Source organism: Anopheles ziemanni, chromosome 3 (genome assembly GCF_943734765.1).
Source record: "Anopheles ziemanni chromosome 3, idAnoZiCoDA_A2_x.2, whole genome shotgun sequence".
NCBI lineage: Eukaryota > Metazoa > Arthropoda > Insecta > Diptera > Culicidae > Anopheles > Anopheles ziemanni.
The window spans coordinates 75,018,099-75,037,123 of NC_080706.1; the positions used below are offsets into that span (position 1 = coordinate 75,018,099).

General features: G+C 41.7%; 1 protein-coding gene across 1 annotated transcript in view; it reads right to left on the bottom strand.

Moving 5' to 3' along the window:
- The window catches only part of LOC131283977 (microtubule-actin cross-linking factor 1), a 110,583-nt gene that overhangs the window by 80,728 nt on the left and 10,830 nt on the right, over window positions 1-19,025 (bottom strand). The window contains exons 3-5 of the mRNA XM_058312826.1: window positions 2,202-2,261; window positions 1,446-1,535; window positions 1,184-1,354 (exon numbers count right to left, since the gene is read on the bottom strand). Of these exons, the coding sequence (XP_058168809.1) occupies window positions 1,184-1,354; window positions 1,446-1,535; window positions 2,202-2,261 (321 nt within the window). The remainder of the gene's footprint in view (window positions 1-1,183; window positions 1,355-1,445; window positions 1,536-2,201; window positions 2,262-19,025) is intronic.

Here is a 19,025-nt window from a genome sequence, read left to right on the forward strand (position 1 = left end):
ATGAACTTAGGTTGTATCACACAAACTGGACAATCCTTAACGCACTCTGGACCGCCTACACTTTGCGAACATGAGAAACGTTAATAAATTTAAAGATTATGCTGTCAAAAATCGAAGCAATAAAATAAAGTAGCAATATATATGCCGAAAACAAATGTGCTCGTTCGATCGAGCCATATTTTCGCTTGGGTGTCCACCTATCGAATATATCGATCTGGTCAATTTGGCACTGCTTTGCGACTCGCGTAGGATGGGTTCGCGAAGAGAGGGATTAACACGAAAGCATCCGAAATATTGTCAAAAAATCATGCCATCGTTGAACAAAATTAATACAAGAAACTAATTTGCGTCTTTTTCAACAATGTTATGCAATCGTAGTCTGCAAGTTTTTCTAGTCTCTCCATATGTATGATAACATGCATTTTTGTTTCACATTGAAATGAATTGTATGAATATGACAAGAAAATGAAAATGTATGCATAAAGCGCAAGCAGACGCGCTGAGGCAGTACGAAGAGATATACTGATGCTAGCAAATCTAAAATGGACCAAACTTACCCGTCGTGTCCACTACACAAAATACGATGTAGAATCATCATTTAAATGTATCGATTTTATGTTTTCCAATTCATGGTTTCATTATGCAATTATCGTTTCAAATGTAAGTATGGAAAAACAACATTTGATGACGACGCTTATTTCAGTTCATCGGACAATTTGTAATCATGTCACGAAGAATGGATTTGATGGTTTGTTCAAATAATTATCATGTGTTACAGATAACATGCGCAGTTTGAGGTGAAACATAGTTGAGTAGCATCGTGTTATGCGTGAAAAAGATGCGGAATAAAATGGAAAATATGGTGAGAGAAACATTAGATTTGTGAAATTTTAATTCAGAATCTTTGAAGAAGAATGAAAACTAAACTACAATATGCTTCGGTAAACTACATGACAGAATATGTTAACATGTTTGCTATCGATTTTTGCTTTCATTTAAAACCAACAAAAATCTGATTTCTTCCTCAAAATGTAAATTCTGATTGAAGTTAGATAAATCCCAGATCATCAATCAACAAGTGATTCTAGTCCTACTGAATGTCAGTAATATAGCTCCAACAATTTATATGAAGAAATTTGGAGAGCTTTCCAATTTATAAAATACAACAAATCTTAACACCTACCTGGAAGTGCAGAATGATGGTCCATATCAGGCCGAGCGTTAGTTTTGGATTTCCGTCGACGATATCCTCCGCCCGAATGTTGACTAATTTGATTTTTTTGTACCGCAGAAAGTCCAGCGCCATCTGGGCGTTCTGTAGCATGTGAAAGCGCATTTTTCCTTTCTCCCTTGGCTGTTCGTATTGGAGGAAAATAAACAAGAGTAAGAATAAGAACATGCAAGAAAAATATGCTCAATCATACGGTAGCGTTTTAAGAACTTACAAGATGTTCGCCAGATAATACTTCCAAGAGAGAAAGAAGATTGTGTCCATCGCGCAGATCCTCAAATAGGTCATCAACTCGTCGGGAGGCCTGTAGAAATTGAAAAAAAGATATTTTGTAAGAAATTTTGGTCACCAATTTGTCGATTTTTACATGCTGCAAACGTAAACACAAGAACAACAAATAGTGTGTGTCTGAGTGTGTTAAAGCATCACGGTTTTTATCGACCAAAGTTGAAAAGTATCTCCACACGTTTATCAACACCAAACCCAAAAATAGAAGAAAATATCGAAGGTTAAGCTTATCTGGAAATCTATAATCAGGTTGAATCAAACCAAGAGAGCAATGTGTAGGGAAAACACAACAAATGTAATTAGCCATGACGGAGGATTAAGCACACTAGCGAGCATCCTGACTAATCTTTAAATGTAAAAAGACCAAACGTAATCATTTTGCAGAAGATTAACACTTTAACACCTCAACCAGTAACCATGATACTTGAGGTGCTGCGCGAGTGAAAATAAAAAAAAATCAGCAATTAGTTACGCAACATTCCAAACAATGATAAAAAGCTACATTGAGCATACAGTAAAGGAAAGATAAAAGTCGAAAAAGAAATTCAGCTGCAGCAAACATCATCACACATCAATTAACAAACATAAAACAAAACGGATTTCTCAAACAGTGTGCGAAAAAACTCGATTTGCTTTCATCGAGCAATCGTCGCACTCTTCTGAAACACAACTTTAGACTTACTGCTGGCGGACAACACGGTAATCCGTTGATCATTACGCAAACATGTAAATGGGTGTAGGTCTGTAATAGATTTTTGGAAGAAAAAAGAAATACGAAAAGGATTTTGGTTGAGTTCTTAATATATTGCCCAGGAAAGGAAACGCAACACACAAAACCAAACTGCTCTTTAAATCTATCAAAAATAAATAGAATTTGTAAAAATAATTACGAAATAGGAAGCAAAAGTCATCGCCGTGTTTATAAAAATTAAAACGACCTATACTAATAATGCATAAACCAAAGTAGATTCAAATGTAAACAGCGTATTGGAGAATGAAACCGCTAGCGTAAGGGGAAACAAAAGAGAAACACGGTAACGCAAAGCTAAAATGCAAATTCATGTAACTACATATACTACAATCATATCATAGAACAACTCTAGCGTACCTTTAAATATTTCCAATGCTTTAGCGGACCAACCACAGCAGGAAGAAATTGGGGAGATAATACATTGAACAAGAAATATTTAATAAACAGCATTAAATCATCAACCATCATTTATTAACATTCAGAAAATTAAATGAGAATGATGCAAACAAAATTATTAGAAATTAAAATAAAACAAGATCAAAACGAAAAGATATAGGTAAAAAACATAATGGAACAATTGATTGATAAAAAAGATAAGTTAAACTACAACCTTTACGAAGTTTGACAATCATGAGACTAAAAATTGTCCTCTTGTTACCACGATACGTACTTGCAAACGTGACCTTCGTTAAGGATCGTGATATTATAAAGATACCTACATGAGGCGTAAATAACTTATTGATGTAAAACAATTCTGTGCGCGTTAATATTTGATGGATTAAGTAATTAAGTAAAAACAGAACAGATGCTTTGGTAATGCCTAATTTAACGACCTCACGGATGATAATTCTCCACCAAACTGATAACATATCACGCACTTTGCTTTGCTGCGAGCCGCCCGGAAAACGGTTTCCGATAAGAGAATACGCAATCCACGCAAGGTCGTTGAAGGATGTTGTGAAGCAAACCAACAGTGGTATCAGAGACTGTTTTGTTGAACACTATCTGATATACCAGAAAAAAAACTACATGCTGCCTCGCTAGCTCATTTATCAAATTAATGTCGACTCGCGGCGAAATTAAAAGTGAGGAAAAAAATTGATTGTAGAAACGTTATTTTGTAAATGTGTAAACAATGTTATTTTGATCGCTTTTATACTAGTTTCACTTATAAAAGAACCAATAACCAGCTTTTTATCATGCAGGTAGCTCATGGGCGGGTCAAATTATCAACATCGCAGACATTTTCCGTTGCTATCGTTCGAGCCGGTGTGTCTTACGAAAAGTGTCTAAATGGAATGATGCGCGCCAGCTCTAATCTTCTGGCGAATAATTTGTTTAGCTTTCACCTAAAACCCGCAGTCGATGTTACACGTTTCGAGTCAATTATGCCGCGAGCGGTTATTAGAGAAGCATCTTTTCAGTCGTCTCTGTCAAAGGTTAACATCCATCCATCCGGAAAGTGCGCGTATGTGTAGTGATTCTGCCAAAACGATTGAACCCGCTGCTACTTCACTGAGGCTCAATTGAAGCCGACTGAGGAATTAAGGGAAGCCAATAGGAAAAGGAAACCTAACTACATGAAATTGTGCAGCGCTTGGAGTGGAGGAGGAAGAAACTCATTCCCCACCAAAATTAATCGATTGATTGATGGGAAACTGCAACTTTCCAACGCCAAACAAGGTAATAAAGAAACATCGGCTATTCACGCTTGGAGAAGGGAAGAGACTGAAACACTCTGTTATTTGCTGTACAAAACGGTGCACGTGAGCTTTAAAGTTCCAGCTCTTCGCTCTGCAAAACCAAATTTAAATCATCAAAGCAAAGCATCGTTTCGAAAAGCCTCTACAAAACGCGGCGACCTTTGATTTCTCTCGGGTTCGATTTCACACTTCATCAGCCGGGTTTGAAACAGTTTGGCATTTGCATTTGTGTGGTACGAAATAATATAATATGTGTGCCACCAGCGAGGCTCCGAAGCGGAACTAAAGCGACCTCCCCATGCGTGAAAATTGATCCTCAAACACTCGAGGGTGGTAAAGGTGGCTCTGAAGGTTCAAGATAAAGAAAAGCAAACGTTGATCCGGCTTCCAGATGAAGCAAAATTTAGGAAACGAAGTATGCATGGCCTAAAATGTTCATTAATTTCGACCAAAGTAATTGAATTGTGCTTGAAAATTTGCTCTTTTGATCCGCTGTTTGCAAGGACGGAGGAAGAAAAATAACGTTTCATTTGAATGAACAAAAATGTTAGTAACCTTTTGGATTTCACTTTTGGAGATGTTGTTTCTTTTAAAAGCAAACATGAAATTCTGCACCCTTATTGTATAATAACCTTGAATTCAAAACATCTTCTCTTTAATCTACCTGCATCTACGTCGAAAGTAAAATTACCCGCTAGCGGATGCGGGAAATTGCCACCCAGCTATAAGCCCAGCATAAGTTTGGAACCAATTTTCCTACCATGCATATGCACACGAACCTCCACCGGATGAGTGGAATGCCCCGTAATGCGGGAAGGCGTTTAACGGAGTTCTAAATGCGTTCGCCTTTCGGTTCGACGCACCTTCCCGAATCCCCACTCCCCGATGATGTGTATGTCATCTTAATGCATCGCGAAGGTTTATGAGTTCGCATCCGTCAAGGATGTTTACTGCATTTTCCATACTGCTGGTGCTGTTGCAATTTCCGCGCGGTTTCTTCGCTCGCTCGGGTGTTTGTCTTTCGGCTCAGGAAGCACGCCTGCACATTTGATGTTCCTGTTTGTGTAAACGACGATTCGAATACAAAGAAGGGAGGATAAAATAACGCATGTGTCGTAAACATGGCGCGTTTCAGAAGACAAATGTAGACAACATAAGCGCACCAAACCCTGCGGAAATGGGTAATAATTCATTTCGATTTAAGATTTGCTGAAGAAGAATGCCTCTTTTTTCGAAAAGTAACACATCAACTGGAAGTATGTTACTCCATTTGATTATTTAAGTAATTCATTTGACTTCCGCAAAAAAAGAAAACTGACCATAAATTAAGTGAAAGAACAAATGAATCCTACACATGTGCTGCCCTTAAGCTGAGAAATTAACCCTTAATCTTTGTAATGCCCTTTCGACAACGTTAGGGGTGATTATTTTTGCATTCTTTGAAGAGGAACCATAAATAACTTAAGGCGGTTGAGGCATCTTTTAGTCGAACGAAAGTGTGTGAAATCTCATTCATACGCTCCAAACCGATCGTTACCGAGCTTGAGGCGAAAAATAGATTCCATTTCCTGCTTAGCTGCGACTCGCCAATGTGGGAAAGGCAACAACAACCAGCCAAAGACTCACGTGCATCACCCCATTCGCGAATGCGGCGCCGCGATGCAAATGCAGCCGTAAATGTAGACCCCGCCGACAGCGCGTACAGAGTCAACTGCCAGGCGAAAAGTATCCATCATCGTCACCGGCATTTGCAACTTCAGGCCGGAGAAAAGGAGTGTTTCACCGCATCTCGAGGGGAGAAGTATGAAGCCGTTCGCGTCAAGACGGCATATGGTACAATTTTGCGCCTGTGCGCATCACCCGAAGCAGGTCATTGTACCCGAGTACGCGAGAAGACGGGAATACAAATCTGTTGTCTCGTCGGTTGGAGGAAATACGCCTTCGAGGAGGACTTTACGGTCGCCTAGATAGCAATGAGCACTGGGCCGGTGTTGGCAAACCCTATGGAACGAACGCAAGAAACCCGGCCGACACACACTTTCGCAACATCGTTTCGCGAAGAAAAGAACAACCATCCAACACTACAAAGTGTGGTACGAAAAGATGGCAACATACAACACATGGGCCGGAAAAAATCTCGTGCGCCATTCGTGTGTACGTAAACTATGTGTGGAGTTGATTCAGGCTTCCATATGGTTGATGTACGGACCTGGTTCGAGATTCGCTTTGCGGCGTAACGAATAGGTTGATTTCATTCTGCATGACATAGGAAAAAAAATAAACCACAGGTTTAGCTCTTCTTTAAAACGAAAATTTATTCTTCTCGTGAGGAATGAAATAAGGAAGTATTAAAAAACCTGTTTTTTTTTAAATATGGTTAGGAAAATGTTCAGTTCACTTTTATATCAACAACTATATCTTTGAAAGAGAGCAGAAGTTTACAGAAAGAAATAACTCAAGAGCAGATACAAAATTAATCGACATTGATCATTTTAAATAAAGTCATAATGTTACGAACCAAACGACAGCCAGATCGTGTCCAGAGGCATTAACAGGACAACAACCTAAACGTCCAATCTCTATATGGTCAGCTGTCACAGGCAATTAGAACCTCCCTGCACGCGCATCATCCCACAACAAACAAGCTCTCCCGCTAATCGGCAGCTAAATTAACTGGGAACGGACACACCAGCCCAGCACATCTTCGTTGCCATCGAAACAACGTTCAATTACTCCACGGATGCACTCTCGTGTGCATCCGGATATTGGAAAACAAAGCGCACAAACTCTATTTCGATGATCTTCCAGAAATTGAACCAGACCGGCTCTGACCTTTTTGATCTGTTTCCGAGCACGCACGATCAATAATGTCAACAAGCACTCGGATACAAACCGAGAAAAACGAGCTGATCCATTTAGAGGGATTTTTATATTTCGTCTTTGCAGATGACTTCCCTCCCCCCTTGACGACGACGCCGAATGCCGCTTCTACACCAATGAAACGCGTTATTAATGGGTGATTCCAAAGCCAACGTCAAAATGGATATTAATTGTCCGATGGCACACAAACGGTTCGTGATGGGTTTCGGGCTGCATATGAAGAGGGACAAACGGAGCATCGCAAGCTCGCTGTAGGGTTCCGAACGTCACAACGATGCAGTTTGCTTCACCCATCCCAACCGCGTGCTGCTGTGAAGGCAATGGACCCACAATTTATACAATTAGCATCGTCATCGTTCGCGAAAACGATAAATAAACTGTAAAAAACCCGGACACCAGTTTTGCCAGTTGAAATTGCCAAGCAAGATTTATGAGCATTTCAATTACACACACACACACACACAACAGCCAGGTTAGAATGAATGACGTTCTCGACCTCTTTCGAATAGGAGACGTGAAGTATGTACACTTTTGTCTAAATGGCTTCGAACAAAGGAGTTTTATCCCATGAATCTTTCGACGAGATTCATTCTTAAGAATATTTCATCCAAGATTCAATTCGCACATTGTATCAAGTTCTAAAATTCATAGTTTATCACATTATGGCAGTCAATGTGATAAACTAAGAATTTTAGAACTTCTAAATCATTTTTTTTGGGGGTGCCCATGGCGCAGCGATAGCGCGAGGAAACACCACACCACAGGTGTGGGATCGAATCTCGAGTCTGGCACCCTCCGGTATTACGAACGGCTGACTACCGATCTATAATATACCGTCTTTCGGTCACACAAACTCTCTACGGAGAGAGGCCTTGTCCCACTAGGGGATGTCGTGCCACATAAGAAAAAAAAAACATTTTTGATATAAGTTCAAAAAAATGTATGCCCCATAAATAAATGAAATACTGCATTAAAACTATAATAATATTGAATACTAGTCCTTTGGGAAACTAAATCTTTTCTTGGCCTTTTAACTAAGAACGTCGGTTACTAGAAAAAAATTATCAAAAAAGATTGTACTAAGTGTGCTAAAAACGCTTGGCACTCAATGTGTAGAGATTCTTGAATCCTTTGGAAATCTTTATGAAACATTTGAGATTCATGAATCCTTCATCTAAAGATTCAGACAAGAGTCATACAGATTTATCAACCAGAATATGAATAACCCAACTCCAGCATCGATCAATACATGAAATTACTGCGTGACCTCATCCGTCACCTCGTTCTGTCAAACCAGTGGTTCAGTGCACTTCTGTGGAAAACCGGTGCATACTGGAAGAGAAATAGGAGCTCGCAAATAAGTTCTTCCACCGCATTCAGCGAGGCGCAATTGGAAAGCATCTTGTCAACGTCTTATCGCCGAAACCAGTCCATTGCCGATCGCGTCAATCGAGTACCATAATTCAATCTGTGTGCGGTTTTTCGCTGGCACCTTCATTCACGGAACCGGCGTCTCGTTCAACGGCATCTCTCGGTGGTGGCTTTAGTGGCTTTCCGTTCCGTCCAGTTTTAAAACAACACCTCGTTCCGTTACCCATTAGCACAGCTTGGAGACATACAACCGACAGTGAGCTATTTCCATATAAACAAACGATCCGTTGCAAGTACAAGCCGTGGCACTTGCTTCGACAACGACAACGAGGGAACGACAGCGACGGATTGACATTTTTGTTCGAGAGGAGAGTGCGCGAGTGCGGTCGGACACGACCGCTAACACGTGTTCTTGCCTCGGCGCTCCGTTCTTGAGTATGGGCCGATTTAATTAAATCTTTTTTTAAACGTTCCCATCCATCCCCAGTTTGGTCCGAACTGTGCTCGATTCTGTTCGACAATCTGGGATTTGTTTTTTTCTTCTTCAGACCCGTGGAAAGGGCGTGAAGTGACTCCCAAGACAGTTCTGTTTTTTTCTTGTTCGTACGGCAAGCCAGAAGACTTGCGCTTTAGGGCCATAATGAGCAGCTGCCCACTCTGCAACGCCTGCTACTAATTGGGGTTGTTGTTAGTACAGAACGCAGCATAGCGCTCGTATAAGCATGTGCACAGAGGCTTGTTCAGCTCGCGCGATTCGATTGGATTGCATCCTTTTTTGGCATCGTGTCGAACAAAGTAATATTTATCTGACGTTGCAGTTGACCTATTTGTCAGTAGGCGACTGGAATTGATTAAGAATCAGAAGCATAGCAAAGTGTGTATGTATATGACCTGCTTTAGTAGTACAAATTTATCCTTAGTCTATTTCTTATTGGTTTAAAAAAAGTCTAAGCTTTTGTTTTATAACACGTTGACTGCCATGTCACCCAAAAGTGGGTGACAGCAAAATTCAGTTCTAAAAAGTTTTTGACCTATAAATAAATGAAAATGCAACATAAAAACTATAGTAGTATTTTATATCAATTCTTTGAGAAGGTAAGTTTTTGCTTAGCCTTCAAAAATCGTTGGTTTAATAAATGTTACAAACAAATTATATTAAAAAAGATTGTACTAAAAAGGTGTGCTAAAAACGCTTGGCAGTCAACGTGATAAACAAATTGTACTAAAATATTGTTGGCTTGGCTTGGCAGTCAAAGAGTTAAAAACAAGTCTTGATATTTCTTTTATAAACCAATTTTATCACAATCTATTGTACTAAAACAAAATTTAGAAAAACGCTTGGCAGCCGACGTGTTAAACTAGCAGTGAATATGATTATTTGTTTGGTTAATATATTTTCATCACAAATATATCAAAAGTTCGAAATGGAGCAGTAGAAGAAAAGAAGATAAAAAAGGTAAATTTATATTTTTCATGTCCATGCTAGTAAATCATTTCACTCTTCATCTATCAAAACATATCAATCTTAAAAATGACACAACGCTCTCCGGTGTTTCTCCGGTCTGCTTAAAGTTTACTTTGTAACAGCGGCACAATTAAGTAGAGACTTTCTTCGAGATGTGGATGACCTTTACCAAATACTTTTGAGCGCAAACGAGCGGGAGAAGGAAGGCCGCGCGACACGGTTACATTCCACAATCATAGCTGATTTGCTAAGCCTCCTCCGCTGGCGCATAAAAGGGGCTGCTGCCTATTCTTTTCGGTCGATCCGAACCACAGTGTTCCCATCGGCGAAAGACCTCCGCACAGAAATGAAACGGTAAAACATGGAAAAAATACAGCTCAAAACTATGAGACGCTCCTGGCGGCCGCACCACGCCGCAATCAATTAATCCTGTCCGTCGGTCGTGCTAAGGTCGGCGCAACGTGGCGGGAAAACAACACGAGCACAATGGACGCGATTCACCGAATTGGCGCACGACGAAAACAGTATTTCGCGAAATGATACCATCTTCCCCTGCGCGTCATGCTCCACCTCGGTCTCAAGGCGCCTTAATGGTAAAAGATGCTCATCGTGCCATGCTCATGACTTCGACCCAGCTTTATCGTTCAACGTTTGCTCTCGTTGTGTCTTCGAACGCCCTGTTTGCGAGGAAAAGATGAGCCGGTGCGAACATTCCCGCCAGGGTGTTGGCCATATGTTGCGATGCCACGGAGAGGTTGAGCGTAATGGAAGCAAGCATTGCCTGCTACAACAGCAGGTACACACCAACGTCCACAGGGTACTCGTCGTATAGATTACAACTCCGGTGCATTCCGCTGCAGGAACGTGCGCGAAAGGCTTGCCCACGTTTGTTCGCTCACCTAATTGGCCCGCTAAATTCGCGGCACGTGACTACAACAAAGTGGTCTCTGAGGAACGATGGCATTTATCCCATTGTATTGGCCAGCAATCCAGCGTGCAACTTTAAAAGGAATCAAGTTGGGAAAACAAACAAATAAAGCAAAAAGTTGCACAAATATGCTCGTCTTCTCACGCAAACAAACGCCTGATAATCAACGGAGCCATTTTATTCACCTTGATTCAAGAAATAGTGAAAGTGAAGCTGGCTTGCAACGGAGCGGTGAAAAGATTTGGAAAAAAAAGTTGAAAATACCAAAGGTAATGAAAGAATAATCGCAATGCCAATATTTCAAAACATTCCATGAAGTATTTAAAAAATAAAATAATAAGAAAATAATAATAGTAGCACTTGAAGCCGTTGTTTCATACAGAACATGTGCTCGTATCGAACCATGTTTTATCTTATTCAGCTACACTCAGACGGTTTTCGAAATCCAAGCAAAAAGAAAGCTTCTTAAAGAAGTAATTTATATAATAGATGCGTTTCAATTTATTTATTTGTTTGTAAACTTTTAAGAACTAATGACAGCTGGCTATCAAAAATGATAGACATGGCAGTCAACATGTTAACGAACCAGACAAGGGTATCAGAAATATAAAATCATCACAACCAGAATATAAAATCCTCTATGGAACAGTATATTTAATTTGCAGACAGTGCAAAATTTTAAGTTAACTTCCTTATCAATTTAATTACTTCTTTTTCGCTTTTGTTGTTTAAACTTTAATATATTTGTTATAAAATATCATGAACAAATAAATTGGCACACGCATCTGTTTTTGCAAAACCGATTTCTAAACACCGAAACAAAACATTTTAACAGAATGAATAGTTACAACGGAGCGTTACGTAACGCTTCTAGCTTTCGCATTAATCTCTTTACGGTTCGCGTTAACTTAACTTTACGTACTACTTTACGCAGTTTTTTATTTATTTATTATAGTTCGATGAATAGAAATTTAATATGAAACGTCTGACACTTTTCAAATCAATCCATCTCATGAACAATCGATACAACCCCATCCTCCATCCAACCCTCTCGATGACGAATGAAAAATTGATCATAATTTTTCCAAAGACAGCACGCAACGCGAGCTTCCGCGCAAACGCGCCGTGCGACGATGACGAAAAGGTTACTGGGTGATCACCCGGCCGGCAGAGGCATTCTCGAGCCAGTGATCATAAAACAACACAATTTACGACCAATAACTCAATTTAATCATCAATAATTGCGCCAGTCGCACAGCCCAACAACCAACGGTAGCTACGGGAGAACAGAGGTAGTAGAGCCCGAGCCGCAAGACAAGATGGCGATAAAATTGAAATGAACAGCCGGCACTATCTCTTAGGCGCGCTCTCAGCGGTGGCGTATCGATCAATGAGTGGTTCGCCAGTGCACACGCCATTAGCCAATCAATTTGTTCGTTTACGTTTGCCACTGGGGAATCAATTTCCTACCCGATTGTGCCGCCGGGCAGATGATTTCACCGCGAGGTGCATTGCCAAATGATTATCGTCGTGAAGAGTTATGGCAGCAGGGGTTATTGAAAAACAAGTCTATTTAATGTATGTTTTTAATTTGCTGATGCAAAAGAGGAACTCAAAGTTTCAGGATAGACGGTCCACTTGGAAACAACGGAGCTCCATAACGGATCTCAAGTCCCGGAGAAACACAAACTCCAACATTCCAAGGGTTTCTTCCTTTCTCCAGGTTTCCAAAAGGTACCATCCGTGAGAGAACCATTAGAGCAAAGGTGCCCGATAAATAAGTGGCTCCACGATGCATTGGATCCCGGTGTACATTTGCTGTCCCAATCAATCGCGAAGGCTCAACAGTTACCGCTCCTCGAAAAGCCCTCGAGAAACCCGGGGTAATTCCCTGCGCACGGCGAGAATCGATCGTCCGGTGGCTTCCCATGGTGTCGAAGTCGGCCGGCGCGTGGTGGAAAGTGTCCGGCTTCATATTTCACGTTTTTCGCGAACATTTCCAACACCGCGCCGCTAATGAATAGTTAACAACCGGATCATCGATCGATCGGATCGGATGGAAGAAGGGAGCAGCAAAAGAGTTTTCGATTTCTGAAGAAGCAGCAACGAAGGGAAGGGCTCTTGTGGCTCTCCTTTCTACTCGTCCCTTAGTAGCTTTGTTTTGACACCCGCCAGTCACACACACACGATTGTCAGTCATGCGGCGAGGTGTGCTAAATGACGGGGTATACCATGTCGCTTCGTTTCGTTGGAGATTTTCTCCCGTGACAAGGTGGATTTGAAACCAAGCTTGTCCTGCACCGACGCCTGTGATTAGCCCGACGTGAAAATGTTAGAGCCATGCGCTGGCATGTTGTACGAGATGTCGAGATATTGATTGGGGGGTTGGTGGACGAAAAGTGAAACTTCCTGGTTCGTCCAACTCATGATGATACTGACGGTCGCTTGAAGGGGTTCGTGCTTCTATCAAATTGGAGAGATGGCTTATGGATCGGCAAGATAAGGCATCAACATCAAAAGGACAGAGGATCAATGTCCAAAAGGAAAATTGTGTAATAATATGCAAGTGGAATGAACAGTAGAAAATTAAAAAAAAAACTGTCAAACATTAACAGAAACTTAGGTACAATTGTACTAATCGTCCATTTAGTTTGATTGCCAACACATTTCAACTGTTTTAAAACTTTTTTTTTTTAACGACCAGACAATCAAAAGATCATCAGACTGTTTTAAAAAAACGGCACAAATTTTCGTCAAGTCCATTGTTGTTCCCCAGGATTAACAGACACACTCAAACGCACAAACAAACAGGGTCATACCATCATCGCCAACATCAGAGGAGGGCACCCACATAACTCCCAGCCCTGGTGAGAAAATCGAAAAAACGGTCAACTTTTATTTAACCTTCCAGGGACAACCGTCCCTCCATCTTCCCTTCATCAACTCGTGGCTCTCTCTCTCTTTCTCTCTTTCCCTCCATAACCTCTTGTGAGCCCATTGTATGCAAATGTCTTTTAATCGAAAAAGTAGCCGACCAACCGAACGGGGAACAATGCAAGAAAATGGAAAAGAAGTTCAAGACGAGCGCGGTGTGCTGAGGGCCACCGGGAATTTAAATTGATCCACAACCAGCCAGCGGCAGACTGAAAGGCGGCGGCACAGCAACTCCTGTGCCCGTGTCTTGTGTCCAAGCTTACACCGGGCTATGCTCCTTGTAAGGAAGAAATGACCAAAACCGAACGGACGGCAGCAGCGCCTTATCCGAATCACTGCAGTCTCAAGGATCGCCGTGGCTTTGGGGAATCGTCACCGGGAGCGTCCGAAGCGTCGGCACCGGGTGGGAAACGAAAGTATATAAAAGTGAAACGCGCAGCGACGTGACTCAACGAGATCGAGAGTTTGTGTTGCAAGAAAACAGTCATTGCAATGAATCATGTACTAAAAATCCTTGGAAGGGACAAAAAGGAGTACAACACGTACACGTTACTCATCGGGCCCCGTTTTACATTTAGCCACCGACCGCAAAGGCACAAAACACAAATGAAATTGAAATTGGCAAAGGGTACTAGTTCTGTGATGCAACCAAAAAGCAAAAAGCATAATTAATTTCATGTTTTGTTTTTCCTTATTTTTCGATAATTGTTAATTGACAACGAAACGCTGCGTGAAGAACAGCCTATATAGCCAGCTGTATAGCCAAGTATGCCAGGTATTGAAATTAAAAATACATTATCTGTTCAGGATGTTAAACTGCTTTTTCACTTTCAAGCAATACCTATTTTATAGATTCCGATTCAGAAATCCGAACCACTTTTTGCTTCGATTTTGGGATTCATGAACCTTTTAATATGAGAATCATTAATCCCAAAGATTTAAGAATGTAAAAAGAACAGTAAAGTTAAGCCCCCAAAAAGTTACAAGAATTGAAAAAGAGGCCTCCTTTTATTTGTCGCTAGATCCCCGACAATCAACAGCTCGTGACATTTCGTCAAAGATTCATTAAGGTTTCGAAAGATTCATCAATGTTTTGAGATTCTAATAAAAAACATTCATGATACAATCTGAATGAATCGTAAGTGAAAAACTATCGGTTTGATAAATTGTATGAACAATTTTTCGTCATCGAACGTCATCAAATATTGAAATAAAAACGCTGGGCAGTTACAATTTTTTGGCTCATATTTCGATACATGCGGTGAAGTGCTGCTAACTCCAAATTCATAACTCACTACAAACAAAATAGTGTTTATATGATGGCTCCAAGCATGGAGATTAAAGCTAGTACTATAACAATCCCTGTTTCAAGATGTTTAGGTTCTTCTTTCAGACTGTTTGCAATCTATTTTTATATATTTGGTATTGATTTATTTTAGAATATAAAGAAATAAATAATTTAGAAAATAGAATGATAGAAATAACCACCACAAATTTCCATTATTCAGATCGGAACCCGACATGCTAAAATCAATAAGGTTCCAATTTCTTGTGATTTGAGACACAATTTGGACATAAACATACTTTTGAAGTTCAATGTCCAATACAAAACATGTTAAAAGCAATATAGATAAATTAAATTACCACACCTGGTAATATGAAGAAAACGATTTTCTGAAGTTTGAAAGTAGTTGATGAACTTGATAGTGAGTCTGCAACTTAATTTTGTGTTTCATAGCATTTGAGAACAATAACATTAAATTCTTCTTTTCTAGTTCATATTCTACTATGAATGTAATAAAATACAAGAACCAGTAAAGCGTGCTTCAATATTGTCCGTCGCCTCACTGGGTCAACACGGGTTTACTGTTCGCCCGACCCGACCGCTTGTGAACGTTCTAGCGTCAGCCTCGCCCGGTTCAGATCATTAATGGCGTTAATGAAGAATGCAGCGAGTTCGCCGATTGATCATCTACCGAGCTGGCGGCAGAAAAGGCAACCGTTGTGAACCTAGCGCGCATCTTAGCGTGTTGGTTGCTGGCTTTCGCGTGCATAACAAACGGCATTCATTAATCTCCGCGGAGGAAGGGAGGGAGAGCGAGGGGAGAAGCGGGAACGGGACAAAGAATCAATGCCAACCCCGGGCTGGACACTGCTGGCGCACGCTTCACGGTGCGTCGAAATTGTGGAATGTGGCACATAGTCGCGCTTCGGGGAAGAGCTACATCGAAACGGACCCCGCACACCACGCCCAACACGCCCGAGATATTCGCGATGGAGCAAGAACCCATCGTATAGATCACTTTCTTGCCAGATATTGCGGGGCCATCTCGCTGGAGTGGAAAATGTCGGTCAACGACGAGGCTTGGCCCGCTTCCGCTTGGTACGCGAAGCCGTTTGGAACAACGCATGTCCCACGGATTGAGGCAGCGACCCGTTCCCAAACGAATCTGACCCCAGCCAGACGACTTCTGGGCGCCACCCGCGACTGAACACGCAAACCGCCCATTAACGGCGAACTGCTGTCGGGGAACTGCTTACAAACGATGGCATTTGCATCGGTTGTATAACAGCACCGTCATCAGCGTTGGCAAAAATAAACACCAGGCAACACTATCCGAAGAAGCTTTACAGCTATCTCTGTTTGCCTGCGCTTGATGGATTCTTATGGCGTTTGAAATTTATAGCGAATTTGATTCCCTCTTGCCCTTGCCATTAATTCTCCAGTTCCGCCAATTTTTCTTCTGGCGTCCTCTAGCCAGTTAAAAATATTGCCTGAAAACTGACTTCCTGAGTTAACACAGACCTCAAAAACCCTCAGAAGAATTAGCATACGAATGGTTAATTTGGTGTTAGTTACTCGGTGGAGGGCGACCGGAGTAACCACAATAAACCGCAGGCTCACACTGGTGCCTACGGTACACGACCAGCATGGTAAACGTGTTCCACCCACACCGAGGCTCCACAACGAGATAATGAATTTTATGAGCTACCTAACGGTTGTCAAATAAGTCACGCCTTACGGTCAGACGAATAAAGAAAATTACACATTAACGTAATGTCTGTGACCATCAACAGACAGTTTACAGGGTGAACAGAGTATTGCTCGGTGACATTCCTTCTGAACCCTGACAGTTTTAAAATGGTTGAAAATAAAGTATATGTTTTGTTACTTAATATATGAAGTATTTAAGTTAATTCTTAAATTGCTTCATTTCGAACAATACACCTTGGGATACGTCGAGTAGGGCTCATTTAATCTCAACGAAACCACGACCGCGATTAGTAATCGAATCCACGCGATGTACGCATCATGTCAGGCAGGCATCGGCAACGTCAACAACGTTACGCCGCCGGCTGGCAATGACCATTGGAACCATTACCGACCAAGTATGACAAGTAGCTTAGGTCCATAAAACGACAAATGCAACGGGCACTTACACACACGTACACACACACGACATGCTTTCCTAGCTGTCAAAATCCTTGACACGGTGGCGGACGAGACGTTCTCGAATCAGCGATGCATTGGCTCCACGCTTGGCTGCAGTTTTGGAAAGGAAGTGCAAGACTTTTATGTCCGTCTAGCAAAATGCATAAATATACAATTAGTTCGCGTTCGGCTATATCTGGATGAATCGTCTGGTAGTATTTGTTTTTGTATGGCTTCACGTTGCATCAGAGTGCGTCATATTGTATTTTTCACGAATTGACACATTTGGTTTAGTCAGTTCTGGCTGTTTTGAAAGCAAGTGAGATGTATTCAAGAATGACTAAGGGTACTCAGATATGACTAAAAACAGAGGCTGCACCTATGAAACACCGAAGTTACCTGCTTTATCGGTGACAAGATTTCAAAGCTCCAAAGGCACTTAGATAAAGATCCCATAGGAATTGAATCATGCTTAGCATGGAGACAGCTAAGTCTATAACCAATTTTAGACAACGTTGACTCATATACTCAACGAAACAAGTAAGGAAACCTTGCTATGATTAAGCCAACTTCAGATATACTCTGAGGCAACCTAAGACTTCACCAGAAGAGTATAATCTCGACCGCTTCGCATAGCAAACTCTTACAGATCGATCGAGTCCACGCAAAGGCGGAGAAATTAGAGCACAAACGCAGGAAAGCCCGAGTTATCCTACGCGTATCGGTACGTAACTCGAGCCTCGCCGCGCAAGAGGCGAAGGGACAACACTTTCTAGAGCACAACGCGGCACACGACGCCGGGTGCGTACGCTGCTTTGGCTGCTGGACGCCGCCACAAATCATTCGTGTGATCAGACGCATGACTTACATACTTAGCCAGTTTTGAACGCCGTTTTTTTTCCTGCCTTTCCAACTTTTTGCCAACATCGGAGGCAACCCTCTGGTGGATTTCCATGCTATGCTCTCTCTTACACAGTATCAAAACCTCCAGAGTACGTTCCACCGCAACGATTTATAGCCTCCGGGGGTTTCCTCAGCTCCATAGTTGCTCGAATCTCCGGTAGTTCGCGGTTTTCTTCAATCGAGCCGCCCGATACGCATGCGGTCGGTCGGTAGTTGCGTAGTTACGCCGTGTCGAGCAGCTCAATATACCACCGAACAACTGGGACACATACACGCGATAACGGCAGCGAGAACCTGAGTGCCCCTGCAGTCGCGCCACCGAAAGGCGACACAAAAATCGATCAAACGAAACGAAGCAAGCGGCAAATCGCGCCATTGCGAAAGTTTCGCAAGTCAGAAATTCGATCTTGACGCACGGCGCTGCTGTGAATGTGAGAGAAATGCATACTTTCTTGGTTGGGACCGGCCGAAGACAACTACCATCGCAACGAAGAGGAACCCCTCCTGGGGTTCAGCTCCAGCATCGATCCGAAAAGGAATGACACATTGGAGTGGCTTGTAAATGAGCGAACGATAGAAACTTCTCCTTTCTAATGGACCGCTTGCCTCGCGTCCATGACTTCATCTTAGCCAACATACTTTCACGCGCTCACAACTCTAGTTATTATTTTTTTTTTTTTCGATCAAAACACCATTAAAATAGTGCAAAATCAAAGCCGGAACGAAGACACATCGAAGCAACCATTTCGAAACACACTAAAAAACCGTGTGGAACGCATTTGCCTTCGCGTTCCGATGAGGTTCTGCAATATACGCCGTCAAACAAGTTTGAACTAGGCACACCTTAAAAAGAATATCGCATTCGAATTTGCAATGCAGATTATTAGAAAGCTAGGAGCAACCGTGCAGAATGGTTTGGAAAACAACAGGATGTAGCGCATTTTGAAAATAGTTGTCACCGGTTGTGCATATTATTCAAAATGTCTCCAGAATTTAAGATTGGACATTTTTACGACATTTTGATCAATTTAAATGGGCTTTAAATAACGCTGAGTTCATCAATATATTGGCCACAAACAACGATCATGTTTTTGATGCAACCGGACGCAGTTAATCAACGATGGACGCAATTGAAAAT